Source organism: Artemia sp. Qi Xiang Cuo, chromosome 2, assembly GCF_049724085.1.
Source record: "Artemia sp. Qi Xiang Cuo chromosome 2, ASM4972408v1, whole genome shotgun sequence".
NCBI lineage: Eukaryota > Metazoa > Arthropoda > Branchiopoda > Anostraca > Artemiidae > Artemia > Artemia sp. Qi Xiang Cuo.
The window spans coordinates 9,624,593-9,646,261 of NC_142795.1; the positions used below are offsets into that span (position 1 = coordinate 9,624,593).

Here is a 21,669-nt window from a genome sequence, read left to right on the forward strand (position 1 = left end):
CGTGAATCAATACATTCCCCTAGCGATTATGTAAATCAAGTTCTCAGGTTAGGTTAACCTAAAGATCAAAGAGGCCATGTTTGTTTCTTAATCTCCCCTTTCGTAAATCAATAATTCCCCTGCCGATTATGTAAATCACCCTCATGTTATTACACGTGGCCAAACAACAACAGATCGATTGACCTTGACCCCCATTAGACTCGATCGATAATCCTTGAATAAATTATGTAAAAAAAGTTGTAGGTGGCAGCAGGGGTGAGGGGTGGGACCTCCTGAGGCCTTTCTACTCCAGTCATCATCATGTTCAAATTCAAATCTCTTTTAATCAAATCTCTTTGGAGAGATTTGATTTCAGACATGACCTGACATCCATAGCTTAGGTAAGCTTATTTCCTTCTACCATTATTGTGTAAAAGAATCAGGTTGGCTGCAGAGAATATAATAGCATATGAATACTTCTCCCTCCTTATGGCCCGGCTCTTTATGCGAAACTCTCCCTTTTCAGCCCCGATTATTTAAGAGCGACTGCTAAAACAAGGTCAAATGGAAAGGCAATCGGTAAATAAAACACTTGCAATTACCGGTAAAAAAAAAACATTTATTCACTCTTGCACTGTAAAATATTACAGTAAAATGTTCTTCAGTAGAACATTATAGAGCTCTGGTGTGTTGAGGAGGGGGCAGATTTTTCATATACTTCCTTTTAATTGCACCTGCTGTGGGACAAGACGCTGACGTTTCAGATCTAGAAGACTATGCCAGTCTTCATCTAGAAGACTATGTATGGTTGGCTCCCAGTTTTCGTGATCTTGTGCAAGAACTTCAGCAAACCGGAGCAGATAGCTCTTCCACTTTTTGCCAAATTTTCGAAATCCACCATTGATGTTTAGGTCCTTTTTGAAAGTTGCCCGCCAATTGTTCAATTGACCACCTGGTCACCTGTGCCAATTTGGCAAAGGAGAAGCTAGAGGAATTGCTTGATGATGGGGTCATTGGGTCTTCTTAGGCCATGTCCAAGCCGACATTTCTCTTTTTGAGAATCGTGGCAGTGGGGGCGCACATCAGCATTTGAGATTCTGTCAGAGTATCGAATCCTCAGGATTTTTCGTAAACAGCGGTGGTCAAAGACTTCAATATAATGGAGATGAAGTGCCTTTAGTGGAAAAGTCTCAACTGAATATAAGAGAAAACATCTAAAATCTGCTTTATAGACAAAGTATTGTCATCATAATGATCCCTCGTCGGTTCCACAAATGGCAAGGGAGCTTAGAGAGATGGCTTGTGCTTTGTCTATTCTGTTCTATGAGTTAAGGTCACAGCCTCTACGAGGGTCTATTAGTGAGCCAATATAAGTGAATCTATAGACCTTTTCCATTTTCTGTCCGTAAAGCACAGGCAGATAATCCGACTGTAAATTTTGGTCCAATACTTTAGTTTGGCCGTGTTAATTTTTATACCCATTGCTTAGCCAGTTGCTGGATCACCAGCAATAACATCGTTGTTATCTGTGTAATTCAGGTCAGACTTGTTAATGCTCAATCTGATAACGACACCATCAACCATCAAAACTCGAGAGGGCTCTTTCTGGAATCCAGTCTATACAGTAGTTAAACAAGAGAGGGGACAATATACACCCCTGTTTTAAGATGCCATCCACATTTAAGGTCTTAGTGTCTTCGCCCAGTACTCTTACAGGCTATTTGCAATGCTCATAGTAAGCCTTCAACAGCTCTATTAATTCAATCTGCATACCAGTCTTCTATCATGAGTTACAAAAGGTTTCCACGGGTTACGGAGTCGAAAACAGCCACAAAATCCAGAAAAATTTTAATTATGGGGAGGTTTCAGAGTTCGCACTGTTGGAGAATAATACGAAGAGTGAAGATCTGGTCGGTGTAGCCTCTCCTTCTTTGAAATACGTACTGACTTTCTCGTGTCCACTCACTCCTTGCTCCCTCGAACCTTTTAGTAATTAAAAAAAAAAAAAACAGTGTCTTTTCAACTGAAAGTAAAGAGCAATACTAAAACACAAGACGAACAGAAATTATTCCGCATGTGAGAGGGTTGCTCTCTCCTAAACACCTTGCTCTTTACGCTAAAATTTTGAAATATCTTCAACATATGAAACTAGGAGAGCAAAGAAAATAATACTACTACTAACAACTCACCGCAGCACCAAGCCGCCTGAGGCCAACACAGCTACGCACGCTCCTCCGCCACCCATATCTATCCAAAGCCCCCCTTTTTACACCCGCCCACGAAGTTCCCATATCCTTTAAATCTTTCTTTATGACGTCCTCCCACCCCAGACGGGGACGACCTGCTCCGTTTAGCCCTAGATGGTTGGTCGAAAAGAAAAATCTTCGGCAATCTGTCATCCTTCATCCGCACAACGTGCCCTAGCCACCTCAACCTTTCTTTCATTATAGCCCTAGAGAGCCGTATTGAACCACATTTTTCGTATAGCCTATTGTTTGAAACACGGTCAGTCAGCCGGGTACCTAGAACTATCCTTAAGCAATTTCTCTGGAAAACATCTAGCAAATCTTCATCCGCTTTTCGGAGTGTCCATGCTTCAGAGCCATATTTGACCACTGTCATCGCTGTAGCTTCTAATATTCTAATCTTGGTTTGCAGACCTATCTTCCTATTCTTCCAGACTTTTTTTAACTGTGAAAAAATACCCTCAGCCTTGGCAATTCTATTTTTAACATCTTCATTGCTCCCGCCATCTTTACGAATAATACTACCAAGGTAAGTGAAGATGTCCACCTGATCAATCTTTTCCTAGCCTTAGTGACTTAGTCTTCCTAACATTAATTTTCAAACCTATTCTAGCACCCTGGACTCGCAAAACCTCTAAAACTTCATTCATTTTGCTCACACTTTCATCTAGGATGCTTAAATCATCAGCATAATCTAACTCAAGAAGTCTTTTTCTTTCCCATTTGATTCCGTGGTCTCCCATTGCCTTTCCTATGCTCCTTAAAACAAAGTCCATCAAAATACTTCATACAAAGGGGGATAGAAGACGACCCTGCTTAACTCCTGATTTAATACAAAACCAGCTGCTAATCTCATTTCCTACCTTAACCGCAGCAGTGTTATTCTCTTACATAGCACTAATCACTTTAATCTATTTGTCTTGTATACCATACAAGGATAAAACCTTTACTAAAGGTCTTCTATCAACAGAATCGAACACTTGCTCATAATCTATAAAACTGTAGACCAAAGGTGTTTGAAAACTCAGGCACTTCTGAATTATTAACTTAAGAGTGAAAATTTGGTGGGCACATCCTCTACCTTTTCTAGAACTGCACTGCTCTTCTCTTAAAACTTTGTCTACGGCATCTCTCGGTCTAAAAAGTATCATATTACTAAGTGATTTGCTACCTACAGAGATCAGATTAATAACTCGATAGTTACCACACTCAATTTTATCACCTTTTTTATTAAGTGGCTTAATTAAGGCTTTAATAAAATCTTTAGGTACTTCACCCTTTTCAAAATTAATATTCAGAATCTTCAATAACTTATTTCTAACCTCAGAGCCACCATATTTAAGAAACTCATTTACCACCCTATCAGAACCTGGAGCCTTATTATTCTTTAATCCTTTTAGTACTGTTGCTAATTCCTCCTCACAAAACAAATCTTCCTTCACATCCAAGGTATCACAAACTTTTTCATTTTCCTCTATATTTTTTCCTGCAACTCTATCTCGGTTAAGCCAGTTCTCAAAATATTCGGCCCATCTCTCTTTAGTTTTTTCCTTATCGCTAATTGCGACCCCATTCCTATATTTAACTGGGACAAGTCCGGATTGACTACTCCCTCTCAATTTGTTAACGTGCCAGTACAAAATTTTACTATTATGCCGTCTAGCTGCATCTTCCAGATCCTCGGCAATTTTATCCATGGCCTCCACTTCACACCTCCTTAGTTCATATTTTAATGCTTTTTTCACTCTCTTTACATTTCTTTTGTTTTCATACGATTTATCACTCAGATAATTCTTGTACAAGTCCTTACTCCTTTTTATTAAACATAAAGCTTTTTCCCTAATATTCTTAGCTGCAGCTCTAGATTTCTTCCCTAATACACCTTCAGCAACTTCACAAATTATTTTTCTAAAATTATTCCAACCATCTTCCACATTATCAACTTTTAAACTCTCAATTTGAGTATTCAACTGTTCCTGGAAAGTTTCTCTAAAATTCTCATCCTGAAGTCTACCAACATCATAACTTCCCGAGAGGTAGTTACCCTTCCGATATTTCAGTTTTAAATTAACCCTTGACACTACTAGATGGTGATCTTTACTTTTAACATCAATAGCAGCACTCCTATATACCCTAGTATCTTGTATTGATCCCGCCAGTCTTCGGTTTACTATAACATAATCAATAAGAAAATAATAAATGAAAAATAAAATGAAAAGAGGTGAGAAAACCAGAATTTTGTCAGCCAGTAGCAAAACATGAAGCTGAAGAACAAGCAAATATTTCGACAAGTACCTCCGCCAAGTCGTCTTCAATGCTAAACAAAAAAGAAAAAGAAACAACAAAAATCTAACCTTTCGAAGTTTACCCGACAATGAGATAACAGACACTAAATAAAAACCAGGTAGAAATCAATGGAAAGGAATTTACCAAGATGATTGAGCAAGAATCCTTTACCTTGCAATAGTTTTAGCTGGTGTACAGTTTCGGTTTTCATTAGATATGCAAAAAGGTTCTCTTAAGTTAGACTGGGTGAAAATACTGATTGAGTCTTTTAAAATTAAATTGTGATAAATTGAGCTAATTGAAATATATCCGGTGTCTCTATTTTAGCCAAATTTCCGTTTATTTATTTTTTTTTTATCTCAATTACCTCTTTAAAAGATTGCGGTAGGCCATTTACAGTAGATATTAAAGTTGCCTCCTCAAAAAGAACCAGATGTGTATGATTTTCAAATATATGCAGGACCAAGGCCGAATCAAAGTTGTCATTTTTATTTTCCAATCTCAGGGACTTATCTACTGAAATTTTGTGTTCATGCAAACGTTCAACAAGTTGTTGATGGGTCCTACCAATGTAAATTTTCCCACATGAGCACGGGATTCTGTAGACACCCTTACCTAGTACAGGATCAGTTTTATCTTTTCCTAAGTTGAAAAAATGTTCAACTTTTTGTTCAGTTTTGAAAGAAACAGAGAGATTATGTTTATTTATAAATTTTCGAAGTTTATCGCTAAGTTTTGAGATGTATGGCAAAGTGGGGAAAGTTTTTTTCTTAATTGCCAGAATAACTGAATCAAAGGGAAGGGGTCCCTATTTTCTTGTTTTATCTTTTTTAATTGTCTATCTATGATATTTTCAATAAGGTTTATTGGGCAACCATTACAGAATAGAACATCTTTGATATATAGTTTAACTCAGAATTTATATGATTACGTGAACAGATTTTTAAAACTCTGTCGACTAAAGAGATTATTACCCCATTTTTCACAGAAGGGGGGTGATTCGAAGAGAAGTGTAGATATCGATCATTATGGGTTGGCTTTCTGTATATAGAAAATTCAAGGCTAGGAGTATTTCTTATAATCAAAACATCCAAGAAAAGCAGCTTTCCTGAATCTCCCAGTTCCATTGTGAACTGGAGGTTCGAATCAAAAGAGTTCAAATGTGCCAAAAAATCTCTCAGAGAGTCCTGTCCATGTTCCCTAACAGAAAGGATATTATCAACGAAAAGAAACCAGATAGAATGTTTTAAGTGGAAACCGTTTGAAGCAGATTGTTCTATGAAATCCATGTAAAAATTTGCCAAATATGGAGACAAAAAAGTGCCCATGGATAGGCCCATGATTTAAAGGAAAAAATTTTCTAGGTACTTAAAATACGTAGAGAAATTGTTGCAAAGACGAACAAGCCTCATTATTGTGTAAATTTCCAAAGTTTTTTAATCTGACCAAGCGGAATTTTCCTCTAATGTTCTTTGTATAGCTTGCTCACATTTATGGACATCGCATGAAGTGTACATAGAAACTGCATCAAAACTAGATAAGATAGCACCAAAACGTATGGATTTTAGGCAGACCATAAAATTTTGGAGCTGAACAGCCTTCGGGGTTGTAAGCCCAATTTATAACAATTTAATTTTAAAAGACTCAATCAATATTTTCTCCCAGTCTAAATTATGAGAACATAGTTGCATATTTAATGAAAACCGAAACTGTAGACATGCTAAAATTAATGCAAGGCAAAGGATTCGTGCTCAATCCTCTTGGTAAATTCTTTTTCATTGATTCCTACCTGGTTTTTATTTAGTGTCTGTTCTGTCTTTGTCGGGTAAACTTCAAAAGGTTAGATTTTCGTTTTTTTTTCTTTCTTTATTTTTTGTTTAGCACTGAGGACGACTTGGTGGAGGTTCTTGTCGGAATATTTGTTTATTCTTCGTCTTCATGTTTTGCCACTGGCTGACAAAATCCTCGTTTTCTCACTTTTTTATATTATTTTTCATTTATTTTCTTTCCTCTCTTAGTTTCATATGTTATGTATAGCCAATGTGGTCTTAGAATGTATTTAAATACCTTTAAAAAAGCTCTTATTCTGATTAAACGACCCTTGTGTTTCAGGAGTCATTCTTAAAAATTGAGATAAACAGTCAAACTTTAGCTTTAAGAGCAAGGTATCGAGGAGGAGCCCCAACTCTCTCACAAATGGAATAATTTCTGTCCGTTTTGAAGTTTACTGTTGCTTCTTATTTTTAAATGAAAAACTTGTTTTTTTATTTAATTTATGATCATTGTTCAAATAATGCCGGTAAATCTGGGTCCATCTCCATTAACAATTCACTCCCCTCACGGAAAACTCCTCCTTGGAAAATTCCTCCCACTTTGGCTCTATTTTTTCGTTTGTAAAACTTCTTGGCAATTATTATCAGCTACCCAGAACCAAAATAAGTTCTTCCAGCCTCTGCACTTGCCAGGTATACCAATTGGGGGGGGGGATCGGCCCCTATGGTTTTTAGAAATACACCTTAGCATGAAAAAACTAAAGCTAGAAATATTACCCAAAAAAGATTTGTTCTTGTGTCAATCAGGGCATGGCGAGTACAAATTTTCGCGGGGAGATTTTCCGAGGGGGATACGCTGGAAATATTTTTTATATGTAAATGTGCTTCGCTTAACCAAGCTAAGTTATCTGGTATTAAAAATTAAGACGAGCAGACATAAAGTCCTATGATGTTTGAAATTTAAAATGGTACCTGATTAATGGTTAATAAGTCAATCTTATTTTACTGACAAATCAGGCAAAGAAGAGAGTAAGTGATTATTACCGAAATTATGGTTTTGTATACAAGATGCTATTCCATATTCTATCTTGGGACTCTAAATTTTTATATGGGTATTTCTACAGACGTGGGAATTTTTCATTTTGGGCTTGGTTCTATTTTGTCGCATTTGAAACCCCATGGAACTTAATGTAAGCAACCCAGAATTAGAATAAGACATTCCAAGCTTCAAACTTATCAGGAACACAAATTGGAGAGGGAGAATTGACCACCAGCGCTTGAAAAATACCTTCCCCATTAACTTAACTTAAAGCTCTTGTTCGGCAGCGTTGCCAGCGTAGAGGGAACCAGACGTCAGGGCCGTTAGTCGTCTCCAGTGGCCTGTTTTGTGCCAGGGTAGGAGCTTTACTTGGGTCAATGCCCCACGCCGTGAGTCGATCGTGGATGATATCCGCCCATCTCATACGTGTCTACCTTTGAGGCGCTTCCAGCCGTTTGAAGTTAGATCGAAGTCAAATATAACTCGGGCGGGTGTTTCAGGGGGTAGGCGAAGTAAATGACCATACCAACGCAGGGAGCGGGACTCAAGCTGTTCGGACTGGGGTGGTAGTTTAAAGGACAAGAAGATATCCATATTCCGTACCCTGTCGATGCACCTAACGTGTTCAATTTTGCGGAGGTGTTTTGTCTGAACAGCATATACCTTCATGATCTGCGACAGCGTCAAAGGCCGAGTCTCTGACGAGTACAACACGACATTTGCTACCAAGGCAGAGTAGATGCGAGCTTACGTGAGATGGCTGATCTGGGGTTTGTGAAATATTGTTCTCAGTAAGCGGCCGAAAACGGCGTTCGCCTTTGCCACCCTTGCTGATATATCTGCATCTAGATTTCAGTTTGAGCAAACAGTTGAACCAAGGTAGGTGAACTGCTTGACTATCTCAACATCTTGGCCACATACTTCTATAGTTGTCAGGGGGCTGCATGGTGTCTTGTCCACAGATAATTTTTTGGTCTTGGTCCAGTTTACATTTAAACCAAGCTTTCTTGCAACAGATGCAAGCGCTTCCCGTGCAGTTTTGATATCATTGAGATTTTCGCATACCAATGCAACATCGTCAGTGAAGTCGACATCTGCCAGAACTCTTCCTGCAAAATTGATGCCAAACGGATGCGCCGGCAGTGTTCTGTTGAGATCATGGCCCATGACACAGTTGAAGAGTTCGGGAGCAGCAGCGCAGCCTTGCACCTTTGTTAAAAAAAAAACTAAATCCATAAAATTCAAAAAAAAAGTTTTTACTTGTGTGAATCAGGGTATGGGGATACGTATTCCCACGCGGAGCAATTTCCCGTGGGGGAGGATACGCCAAACACCTTTTTATGTCTGAAACTAATTTTACCGAGTGAAACTCGGTGAAATTAACCTAGTTCACACCGCTGGTGTGAACTAGGTTATTCACAAAATGTGAGAGTAGAAACCTTCATTCCTTGGGAATAGTCCCTCTAGGGCTTTCCTGGGAGGAACCTTGGTCTCTTGAACCCGGCACTCTGTGCCTGTACATGCAGGAGCACTACCAATATAAGTGTAATTTAATGTGAGACCATAAGTAGTAAAATGTTATAGGATATATACAAATAAGGCATATTTTTATAGAATCGTGGCAAGACTAGAAAGGTTTTACATTTGAACTATATCCCGATTCAAAATCCTCTATTTAACCTTTTAATTGAGTCATCAGAATCGCTGTAATAATAATATATCGTTACCACGACATGAGCTTTTGTGCAGAACATAAATCTGTTAAACTGCAAACGTGGCCTTAAGTCAGATACGTGTCGATTCGAGTCAGATGAGGTCGAGCATATACGTGCATAATTGAAATGAAACTCATCTCTTGCTTCAAAACTTTTGGTTGGCTCAGAATTTGGTGGTTTGGGAAAGGTAATGTAAATCTAATGGAGATATTGATTTTCAAATTATACTTGAAGCAAATGTATATCAGTTTCCTATAGACTGTTTTTGGAAGATTTGAGTTTTTCCCCTTAATGAAAGAATGTAAACAGAATTGTTGTGTGGTATAGTGAAACTTGTGGTATTGTGAAGCAGTGTGGCTTGAGTAAATCACCAAAGAGTGAAAAATCTTTCGAAGTATCAGAGCACAAAAAAAAATTAAAAAAAATACAATTATCTGGCCATTTCAATTAGGTTTTCTTTTAAATCTGATTCAGTTGCTTTACATTTTTTTTAGATAATTATTCGGTTCTATTGTAAGTATCATGTTAAAAAAAATAATACATCTATGCAGCTTTTCAGTGTGTAATGTTATCCCCATCAGTTTCTAAACCAGTCCATTTTCAGGCATGGAAGGGGAGTAATTATCGATTACTCAGAAAGACACTTTTAGAATTTGTCCCAGGTGGCACCCATAATGGTTCACTACACTTGATCTTCACTATACTTGGTGATTTCTACTTAGATCCTTTGGCGGAAGCACCACTCTCAACCAGTGACCATGCAACAGTTATATTACGGCCAAAGTCAACAATGAAACTTACTAAACCAACCAAGTTCACCTACCGTCCACTTACAGAAGAAGGTATAGTTGGCTACAGAGAATGGCTCAACTCAGAATGCTGGTTCTGCCTTTTCGAAAACAAAGACGCAAACAGCATGACTGAACTCCTCTATGAACAAACAACTCGAGAGCACGAACGATTCTTCCCTGGAAAGCAAGTTACAGTTAGGGCACAAAATAAACCATGGGTCATTCCGACAATGAAAGCAGCAATGGCAGAGCGAGACATGCTTTATGAGACAAAGCCACACTCTGACGAAAATAAACGGAAAAGAAACATAATAGTTATACTCCGAAAGCAAGCTAGACGTCTGTATGGACACCAAAATTGTGCTAAGTTGTCAGCCAGTGACACAGGACAGTTCCACACAGCTGTACAGACTCTGATAGGACAGTAGAAGTGTAAATGCCTCCTGAGGGGCTAATACAGAGAGAATGTAATTATAGAAGCAATTCATGCACACGTGTCAAAAATTTGTCACCAGTAGCCTCCCCTAAAGTCTATGACACAAGATGACCCAATCGAAACCATCCCTATTATTACAGTTTCCCAGGTCCAAGACAAACTCGAAAACCTTGACATTAGAAAAGCCTCGTACCCTGGTGATATTCCTATAAGGCTGATACATGCATGCTCCCCACCACCATGCTGCCGCTACACCATTGGCTATTGTGTATAACCAGTGCCTACTGGAATGCATTTTCCCAGATAAGTTCAAAAAGGCATTTATCACACCAATTCCAAAGAAAAGATCACCAAGCTCACAATCCGATCTCAGGCCAATCTTAAAGACGCCCGTCATTTCAAAAGTCTTCGAAGATTTTATTTTACGCTGGCTACTAGCAGAAGTTGAACACAAAATGGATCCTATGAAGTTCGGTTTTCGTCGAGGACACAGCAAAACTCACTATCTGGTCAGATTACTTCATTATCTACTAGAGCACCTAGAAAATCCCGAGGCCCTTGCTGAAATAATCATTTCTGATTTCGTGAAAGCTTTCGATCTGCTTGATCATGAGACTGTGATCAATGAAGCCCGTGCCCCGGAAGTCTCGCGTTTTTTCTTATGTATGATTGCAAGTTTACTTTCTGGTCGTCAACAGTGCGTAGAACTCGAAAACGGGGAAACTTCCAACTTCCAAGACATCACCTGTGGAGCTACCCAAGGAAGCAAGTTAGGTCCCATCTTATTTGTTATAATCATCAACCAACTGATGAGGCAACACAAACAGAGTTATAAATTTGCAGATGATCTTTCGCTAAGCCTGCTGCACTTCCTGTCACAAACTCCCAATCAGCTCATACCCCTTGTTGCAGAGCTTCAACATCAAGCTGTTTAAGTGAAGCTCCAGATAAGCCTCGAGAAAAGCTGTGCAATGCATGTCAACGTCCTGAAGAAGAAGAAGAGCATAAATGAATCTGCACCTCTCCAAATAAAGAAATCAGTAAAAATACTTGGTTTCACATTAAGTTATGATCTCTCGATTGGAAATCACATCAGCCATATCACAGCAAAGGTAGCTGGTTTTCTAAAATCCTTTGCAAATCTATAAAGGTTTGGAATGACAGAGCAACTCCTATTTCGTGCTATAAAACCTATGTAATGCCCTTAATGATGCACGGGTGCCCTCCCTGGCACCCGTCGCTTACAGAGAAGCACAGAAATCGAATGGAAAAAATTCACAAAAGAGCCTGCAAAATAATTCTTGTGCCGAATTATAAAAACTAGAAAAACAGCTTTAGCAACATCAAGCCCCCCACCCTGAATGACCGGAGGCAAGACCTGCTGAGGACGTTTGGGGCTGACATCCGGAGGTCATCAAAATATCTAAAGATCCTTTCTCCGGTTACTTCAGAGAAGCGCGCGCAAACGACACAGTTGTAAACTCTGAAAAAGAGGAAAAACCCTTGGAGTGCCCGCCTACACACTCAACAACAAGATATCTAAAATTGTTTGTGCCCTACTACGTCAGATGTTACAAAAATAGTGTCCTGAAGTAGAGGTGATGTTTCATGATGTGTGTTTTTCTTGGTGCGATGTCTTTTTGTGCTTTTCTTTTTTTTTTGTGCTTAAATTGACGATGCCCATGTTATTGCAGCATGATAAAGGGAATGAATAAAGATTATTATATTATATTATGTTATTGAGCCTTAGAAATCAGCTAGCCTTACCTCCATTTTCTTCGTATACAATGGCAACTTTAGTCCAATTCAGGTACGTCATTAAATCCTTATAAGCACTATTTAACAATTCTTGCGAAGGATGTAGATTTACAGTAAACTCCTGAGAACCCTGGAAAAAAATTATATCGCTTAAAATGATATCAACGGCAATATTTTTATTTTTCCAAGTTTTAGCGGTAGCTAGCAACCTAGCAAGAGACGATCACGTCCAATGTTAAGAAATATAATAACCCATAACTCCTATGAAAAAAGACCCAGATCAAAACAAAAAGTACACCACTAGAGCCGCTTTGTTCGAAACTCCTTGTATCTTTAAAAAACGAGTCTTTTTGAACTAAGAAACCAAACGAAACAGACAATAATTCTCTAAAGAAATTCTTTATACAGGATTTACTCCTCATACTAGAGACATTTTCGGTCTAATAATTTTTGTCAGAAATTGTTGAGACACTTGCAGATGGCCCAGATTGTGCGAGATCGAGATCAGTAGTGATGGTGAGCTGAGGTATATGAGACTGAAGTTGAACATAAATTGCTTACAAGCATGCTAAAAATATAAAATAAAATGTCGATCCACTCAAATAAAACAAAACTACTAGCAAAAAACTCGTTTTTACAAGCTGTTATATAAAATAAAAACTTGGCTTAGTTTTTTTCAAATGAGGAATTCTTCTGTTTCATTTAAGCTCAGAAAAAGGATCTAATCTGAACTTTCAGTGAAATTTCTCTACAGCATTCCCAGAAAATTCAAATTGGACAATATTTGCTCCGCAATAACCTCGTACAGCTTTTTGCAACAGCCGTTTTGCTTTTGCTTAGATTTTTTATCTCAGAAAAAACTATAGACGTTGAATATATTAAAAACACAGGAGTGTTATGATCAGAAAACAAATTACACACAGCAGTAAGGAATATAAATTCGAGATTGATGACATTGACAAGTTTTATCAATGTGTGAAAATCATTCAAAAAGTTTGTTCTAATAGTTGTTTTAATATATTTTTCCGGTCGTTCTAAGATTTTTTAGGCTGGTTCAAATTTAATTCATTTTTCTTTGCTCTAAAAACGAGAAAAAATATGAGTGGCCTGAACAATAACTGCTTGCCACTCAAGTTTTTCCATAAAAATTTTTGAATTAAGCAAATTGTTCACATGAAACACAAAACGTACGTTGCTTATAAATATCGTGGAAAATGAGCTGCAAAATAAATGCGACTAGTCCGACGCTCGAAATTCTCCTTCTTGATTTGGCTTTGGCTATTATTAACCCATTCAGATCGAAATAATCTACCTGCATAACTTCTCAACTTCTCAATTTTGTTATATTTTCTCAAATTTGTGTTTATGTTGTACAAATTCAACAAGATATTCTTTCTGTAAGAAATCACGACAGCTATCTAAAGAAGGTGGAAGAGAAAGTTGTTTAAAAAATTCAGAACTCCTAATTACTCTAAACACCATAAATATATTTTACAGCTACTCTAATTTAAGGTTTGAATATTGCATTATTAATTAAAGTTTTCGTAAAAATCTCAGCTACTGCATATATTCACTGACGTTTCACATACTCCAAAGGCATTCAAACATTATTTCATCATAAACATATTAAAAATTACCAACCTGTCAAAAATCGAAAATTATTGACATATTGATTATTGAATTGTAAAAAAAGAAAAAAAAAGTCATAATCATATAAACACTAGAAAAATTATTTCATCGCTCATTATCCATAAAACAAGCTTTAACAATAGACACCTACCTTGACATGTATTTCCGTGTCAAGCCTCGATTCCAGATGAGGAATTTCCAGAGCATCACATATAGACTGAATATGTGCCCCAAGAAGGGGGTCAGAGGGACCAAAAACAGCCTGAACACCATTTGATATTTGCTTACATGCTGAAAATCGAATAACCACAAGTCAAAATTATGATATATAATCTAAAGAAAAGGCTTAATTTTTTAGTAATCAGACATATTGATCAAAATCATTAAAACTCATCAAAAGACATTAAAACTTAAAACGAACAGAAATTATTCCGTAGATGAAAGGGGCTGTCCCCTCCTCAACGCCTCGCTCTTTACGCTAAAGCTTTTTATTATTTTAAAAACAGAGTTGTGAGAAAGAATCAAACTTTAGCGTAAAGAGCAAGGCGTTGAGGAGGGGACATCCTTTTTCATATACGGAATAATTTCTTTTCGTTTTAAGTTTTAATGTCGCTCCTTACTTTCACTTAAAAAAAACTTGTTTTTTCTATTTATAGTTATTATGGACGATATTTGCTTACATGCTGAAAATCAAATAGCCACAAGTCAAAATTATGATATCAAACAGTTCGTAGTAATGAACTATTAGTAAGGAGCGACCCGCCTCAATTATAACCGAAACTCTAGGAAACGGGTTTTTGATACCAATCGATACATCAAAAGAATCAGATTTCAATGCTGATTTCAAATATATAACTTTCATCAAGATTAGTGCTGCCCATCAAAAGTTACGTGCCTAAGAAAATTTGGCTGATTTTCAAAAATAGGGGGAAAGACCCCCTAAAAATTATAGAACCTTAATGAAAATCGCACCATCATATTCAGTGTATCAGAGAACCCTAGTATATACGTTTCAAGCTCCTATATGAAAAAATGTGGACTTTTGCATTTTTTGCCAGAAGAAATATAGCAGATGCGTGTTTATTTGTTTTTTTGTTTTTTTTTTTTGTTTTTTTTCCCAGGGATGACTCCATAAACACAGGGGTCATAGAATATCGTGATAGGGCTCATTCGAACGAAAATTAAAAGTTCTAGTGCCCTTTTTAAGTGTCCGAAAAAAATGGAGGATCACTAGGCCCCCTACCACGTTTATTTATTTCCCAGAGTCATCCGATCAAAATGTTTAGAGAACCATTTTGTTCAGCATGATCGAAATTATGATAAATATGTCTTTTAGAATGACTTAATACTCCGAAGTCCCCGGGGGGAGGGCTAAAAGTTATGAACTCTACCCAATGTTAACATATGGTATTGGTTATTGGGAAGTTTACAGAGGTTTTCAGGAGGGTTTTTTTCTGGTAGTGACGGAAGGGGGGTTGGGGGTTATGTTGGAGGATCTGTCCATGAAGGAAGTTTTCATGGGGGAAGGGAAATTGCCATGAAGGGGGCGCCGGACTTGCCAGCATTATTTATTGGTTATTGGGAAGTATACAGACATTTTCAGGAAGGATTTTTTTTTCTGGAGGATGGGGCGGGAGGAGGGGGTTACTCGGGAGTCTTTCCGTGGAGGTAGTTTCTTTGGCGCAGGGGGCATTTCTATGAGTGTGGCACCGTATTTCCTATCATTATTTAACAAACGATCATAAATTAAATTTAAAAAAAAACAAGTTCTTTTCAACTGAAAATAATAAGTAAAATTTGGGCTTTAAATAAACGGAGTTTATATCGTATATGAGGGGGTTCTCCCCCCAGTTAAAAACTCAAGCTTTACTCGCCAGTTTTTTTTATTGATTTAAAAATATCTATCTATTCTAACTAAATGGTCTTTTTGATCCCGGGGTTTGTGAGTTAAATTTGTTTTTAAATTTTTACGTAAAGAGCGAGGTATTGACTTAGGGGAGAACCCCCTCATATACGTAATAACATGTACGTAATAAAAAAAAACAATAAAAAAACAAGCGATACGGCTCAATAGTGATTGAAACTTTTAAAAACAGAATTTTGATGTCAATAAATGTATCAAAAGAATGGGTTTATAATGCTGATTCTAAATATTTAAATTTTATTAAGTTTAGTATTACTCATCAAAGGCTACGAGCCTGAGAAAATTTACCCGATTTTTTAAAGAGGGGGGAATATCCCCTACAAGTGAAAGAATTTTAATGAAAATCACACCGTCAGATTCAGCGTATCAGAAAACCCTATTTCATAGGTTTCATGCTCATATCTGCAAAAATCTGCAACTTTGTATTTTTTGCTAGAAGAAAAATATACGAATATAGAAGTTAGTTACGTAAGTTAATTTGTAAATTACGTCATAACCAAATTTAGAGACATCCATTTAGCAAAAGAAAAGTAAAATTTTTATGCAAATTGTTTTTACTTATTCAATTACTGCGAACTAAAATAAAAGCTTCGTTAACTAAAAAATGATCAGAAATTAAACAAAAAAAACAAGTTTTTTGAACTGAAAGTAAGCCGCAACATTAAAACGTGAAACGAACAGAAATTATTCCGTATATGAAAGGGGCTGTCCCCACCTCAACACCTCGCTCTTTACGCTAAAGTTTGACTTTGTCTCATAACTTTATTTTTTAAAACAATAATAAACTTTAGCGTAAAGAGCGAAGCGTTGAGGAGGGGACAGCCCCTTTCATAAGTTTTTTTTAAGTTTTAATGTCGCTCCTTACTTTCAGTTGAAAAAACTTGTTTTTTTTTATTTAATATAATCTAAAGCCAGTTTGAGTTGTGTCAGAAAATTTCCCAGAGTGGAAGGATTACTACCATGAGTTTTGCTTTGCCAAGCTTTTAATGTGGATTTCTCACCTTGCACTTTTCACACATATTAAATATATTTCTGTTTCCTGTGGGGAGAGGCTGCGCCCTCTCTCCCATCCCCCTGTAAGCAGCCATGGAAGCTGGTCATACTCAATGAGCTGCCTGTGCTCCCTGAAATAGCTGATTTTATTTCTATTTTTCCACTGTTATTGTGGGCTAGATTTATAGGTATATTGGGAGGCATTATTCCTAAGGAGCCAAAAAAAATATAAAGAGGTAAAACACTAAAGAGGTAGTTTTACTTTTACATTGACAACCTCCTTAGTCTGTAAATAATTTTTGTAAATTTTATTAGTGCATCTCCAAAACCTCAGTAAATTAATGCAATCAATATTTTCGATATACGGATTTTTACAAGATGTATAATGAAATTACACAGCATGGGGAAGACGTTTATTATGCGAGCTATTTCTCAGTTTTGATGTTTGAAATATGCGCATTTTATTAAAATTCATAGGATTAATTCCCTTTAGGTTAAGGGTATACTCCAGGTTTCAGGTTTAAAAATGGATTATGTCTTTTATGTCTGTTTAGAAGCTATGTTCCTTGGAACTGTTTGTCTTTGGAACAGTCTTGTAGTATTTCAGAAATAATTTTTTCGCTCATAAGCTAATAAACCTCATGATAAAATATTATTTTATTGTAAAAAATAATAAGTATAATAAATTCACAAAACTCTTAGAATTTTATCTGGCAACAATAGCAACCAGTTTATTCCAAAGGCTGAAACAAACTAATTAAATAAAAATGGGGCCCGATCTAAATTATTCCTAAACTGGCCGCAATCAGTAGACATGCGTGGTAAAGCTCAAGTAGCCTACAGGGTTTTAGCCCTAGAGGTTTATCACTATTTCTTGTGATTTTTTCATTCTGTTTCCTCTTGGCTAGTGAGTTCTAGTCATTTCTTGAAAATTTCTAGTGATATTTTTGCATTTACTGTAGATTTTTTGAACTGGAAGAATATTGCAAAAATTCAATGGGAAAGGCACATAAATGCTTGATTCAGAATATAGTTCGTGTTGATATTCTAGTCTTCTAGATTTGAGGAAGCAGTCTGCAAGGAAGAGGACATATACTGCCAGAAACAGTACAATTTGCTTCTTTTTTTATTCACGTGACTTTTTCCGTCAGTGACGACTATGTCTGCCTTCTTACTAATGTATGCTAGCTTTTTCAGCTGGTCGACACGACAAGATTAAACCAGGTCAAATAGATGAGAAAGAGTACCATACAGTATTATCTATATCCGATCGAGCGACTTTCAGTAAAACTATTGAAGCCAAGTGATCTTAATCTCGACCAAGAGGTATCATGTACGGTAAGTGGAGTGTGCCCCGTGAAAATTTTTTTGGCGAGCTGGTAAAACCCTGACGCCGAGTACCGTAGTTTTACTGGCTCATTATTTGAATTCAATATATGAATAAAAAATGAATTATTATGATCGTAAGATAACCAAAAAAAACTTAAAACACTAAAATGTAAACCATTGAAATGTCGAACTGTCAAAACCATGTTCTTATTCTGTGGATGTAGCAGGTTTACCAGTTCAATTTCTAGAGTAGAGAAAAAGATGTAAAAAAGGGAGGGGCTAGCGAAAATAGACGACAATACTGACAGATTATCCACCACAATCTAGATAAAATTCAGCAATTACAGCAGTTCAGCCATACAAAAACACCGGTTGATTCCATGAAGACCTTATAATGTAGTAGCCACCACTTGTTGGTAGTACCTCATTTAGTAGCAACTGACTGAGAAAAATGCTAGTCTAAAATCAAAGATCGAAGGTTATCAAACTGACAATCTAAAGTCAGTCTGATTATTCTGAATTTCTCCATACCTGAAAAAACCCTCCCCAAAACGTTCTCTTGTTCTGGTACTGTTCTCTTTCTGGTACTAAACATTCTTGTTATTGCTCTTTGCATCCAAATGCCAGAATACACAAGATGCATGGGTAAAAAAGTGACTCTGTCACGGGAATCAGAAGATGAGCCAAATGGCTGAGAACCACCTAAAAAAGCGGTAAAATAATATTTTCAGTTGAATATCTTACTATGATAGCTTCCAAAGTTTAATTGCCCTGTTCTCAAGGCCGTATCCAGGGGGAGGGGTTGACTGACCTAACCTAACCTAACCTGCAGATTCCTCTTACAAATTAGTCGAGACCCCATTCTTCTTCATAAAAAGTCTCTTGGTCCTATACCCTTTAATTTTATTCTTACTCCTTTGATGGCTGAGAACCTTTAATCAGAAGATGAGCCAAATGGCTGAGAACCACAACGAATTGAAACAGCGTCTTCTAGTGGCGATTCCATGTTCGGAAAGCAAATCATTGGAGGAATGAAAATTATTCTATGTTATTGAACTCTACGTTGTTCTTATAGTAATAGTTGCAAGGCGGCATCTAGGGTAGGAACTAGGGGGTTTTAACCCCCCCCCTAAAATGTTTTTATGACTCGTAAAAAGTAACATTAATAAATATAAGCAAATTTTTGATGCGTTTTTAAAAGTTTTTTTTTAACCGTCCCCTGGAGAAAAAATCCTTTTGAATCCCCCCCCCCCGGAAAATAAATCCTGGATGCAGCCCTGTATAGTAGTAAACGGTCTGGATGATGATATCCATAATTGTTCCTCTTTTCTGGAGCCAGTAAACCGTTGAACAACGTGCTTTATGCAAAATAGGTGATAGCTATCAAAGTCTTTCCAGAGTATTAAAACAAATTCCGAGAAAAGGCCTTTATCTTTTAGAAATCAGACAAATTGATCAAAATCGCAGATCACAAATTATCGTAGACCCAGATTATGCAGAAATTTATTCCTAGAAGTGACGGGTCACAAAACGGAGTGTTTCGCAAAAAAAATATTTATTTTGCACTTCATTCTGGCATGGTAAAGGTAAAGGGATTTTCTTTTTCTTAAAAAAGGCCTTAATAGAGAACCTCGCCTCTATAGAAGATTTGTGGACTCCTTATAAGCATTTTCTTAAGCATCGTACAGAAGCAACTTGTCAACCTATTTGTATCTGAGGAGGTGAAAAAAATTGTTATGTATTTTCTCTCCTTCTCTTCGTTTATATCTCCTCTCCATCCTCATGATGCGTGCGGAGGTTCGAATGTTTGTAGCTGGTGTACAGTCAACCGTTCCAACTTCACAATCTATTATAGTGGTTGTAAGTTATGAAATAGACAGTTGATAGTCGGTGAATGAACATAGATGGTGGTTATCTAATACAAAAATATTTTAAGACATTATCTTATCAAACAGTTCGTAGAAATGAACTGTAAATAAGGAGGGACCCGGCTCAATGGTAGTCGAAAATCTAAAAAAAATGAATTTTGACACTGATAGATAATTAAAAAAAATCAAATTTTTATGCTGATTTCAATTTTATAAGTTTCATCAAGTTTAATCTTGCGCATCAAAAGTTACATGCCTGAGAAAATTTGCCTTATTTTCGAAAAAGGGGGAACACCCCCTAAAAGTAATAGAACCTTAATGAAAATCACACCATCAGATTCAGCGTATCAGAGAGCCCTACTGTAGAGGTTTCAAGTTTCTATCTGCAAAAATGTGGAATTCTCTTATTTTTTGCCAGAACAAAGATCACGGATGCGTGTTCATTTGTTTTTTTCCCCCAGGGGTGATCGTATTAACCCAGTGGTCCTAGAATATCATGGGAAGGCTCATTCTAACGGAAATTAAAAGTTCTAGTGTCCTTTTTAAGTGACCAAAAAATGGAGGGCAACTAGGCCCCCTCCCACGCTCATTTTTTTTTCCAAAGTCACCCGATCAAAATTTTGAGATAGCCATTTTGTTCAGCATGGTCGAAAGTAGGATAACTATGTCTTTTAGGATGACTTAATCCCCCAAAGTTCCCGGGGGGAGGACTGAAAGTTTTGAACTTTACTCAATGTTAACATATAGTATTGGTTATGGGGAAGTATGCAGACGTTTTCCGCGGGGATTTTTTCGGGTAGGGGGGGGGGGGAAGTAGGTCAGGGGTTATGTGGGAGGATCTTATCATGAAGGAAGTTTTCATAGGAAAAGGGACATTGCTATGAAGGGGGCGCCGGATTTCCCAGCATTGTTTAAATAAAGACCAGAAATTATATATAAAAAAAACAAGTTTTTTAACTGAAAGTAAGGAGCAACATCAAAACTTAAACGACAGAAAGCATTACGTATATGATTGGGTTCACCCCCTAGTCAATACCTCGCTCTTTAAGCCAAAAATTATTTATTACTTTCATAAGAGCTATTTATTCTAATTAACGGCATTTGTGATTAAGGGGTCAATTTTAAAGAACTGGAACAAAATTGGAACTTAAGCTTAATGAGCAAGGTATTGACTAGGGAGCGAACCCTCTAATAAACGTATTAAGAATATAAGAATATAGAGGTTCGTTACGTAAGTTAATTCGTAAGTTACGTATATTTATTACTAATAAAAACGTTCGTAAATAAAATTAAACAGGTTTCGAGAACGCCATTTAACCAAATAAAAGTAAAATTAATATTCAAATTTATTTTTATTATTCATGTACGGTGAGCCAAAATCAAAACTTGCATTAATTCAAAAACGTTCAAAAATTAAATAAAAAGAACAAGTTTTTTTAACTGAAAGTAAGGAGCGACGTTAAAACTTAAAACGAACCGAAATTATTCCGTATAGGAAAGTAGTTGTCCCCTCCTCAACGTCGGGCTCTTTACGCTAAAGTTTGATCCTTCCCACAACTCTATTTTTTTTTAAACAATGAAAAACATTAGCGTAAAGTGCGAGGTGTTGAGGAGGGGGCAGCCAATTTCATATACGGACAAATTTCTGTTCGTTTTAAGTTTTAACGTCGTTCCTTACTTTCAGTTAAAAAACTTGTTCTTTTTATTTAATATGTAATCTAAAGCCAGTGTGAGTTGTGTCAGAAAATTTCCCAGAGGGGACGGATTACTACCATGAGTTTTGCTTTGCCAAGGTTTTAATGTGGATTTCTCACTTTGCACTTTTTAAGCATATTAAATATATTTCTGTTTTCTGTGGGGAGAGGCTTCGCCCACTCTCCCATCCCCCTGTAAGCAGCCATGGA

General features: G+C 36.9%; 1 protein-coding gene across 7 annotated transcripts in view; it reads right to left on the bottom strand.

The window, feature by feature from the left end:
• LOC148954888 (glutamate receptor ionotropic, kainate 2-like) overlaps positions 1 to 21,669 on the bottom strand; it is a 453,254-nt gene that overhangs the window by 313,820 nt on the left and 117,765 nt on the right. For all 7 annotated transcript variants that reach the window (XM_089099042.1, XM_089099050.1, XM_089099034.1 and 4 more), the window contains exons 3-4: positions 13,803 to 13,942; positions 12,032 to 12,152 (exon numbers count right to left, since the gene is read on the bottom strand). In XM_089099042.1, coding sequence (XP_088955168.1) covers positions 12,032 to 12,152; positions 13,803 to 13,942 — 261 coding nt within the window. The remainder of the gene's footprint in view (positions 1 to 12,031; positions 12,153 to 13,802; positions 13,943 to 21,669) is intronic.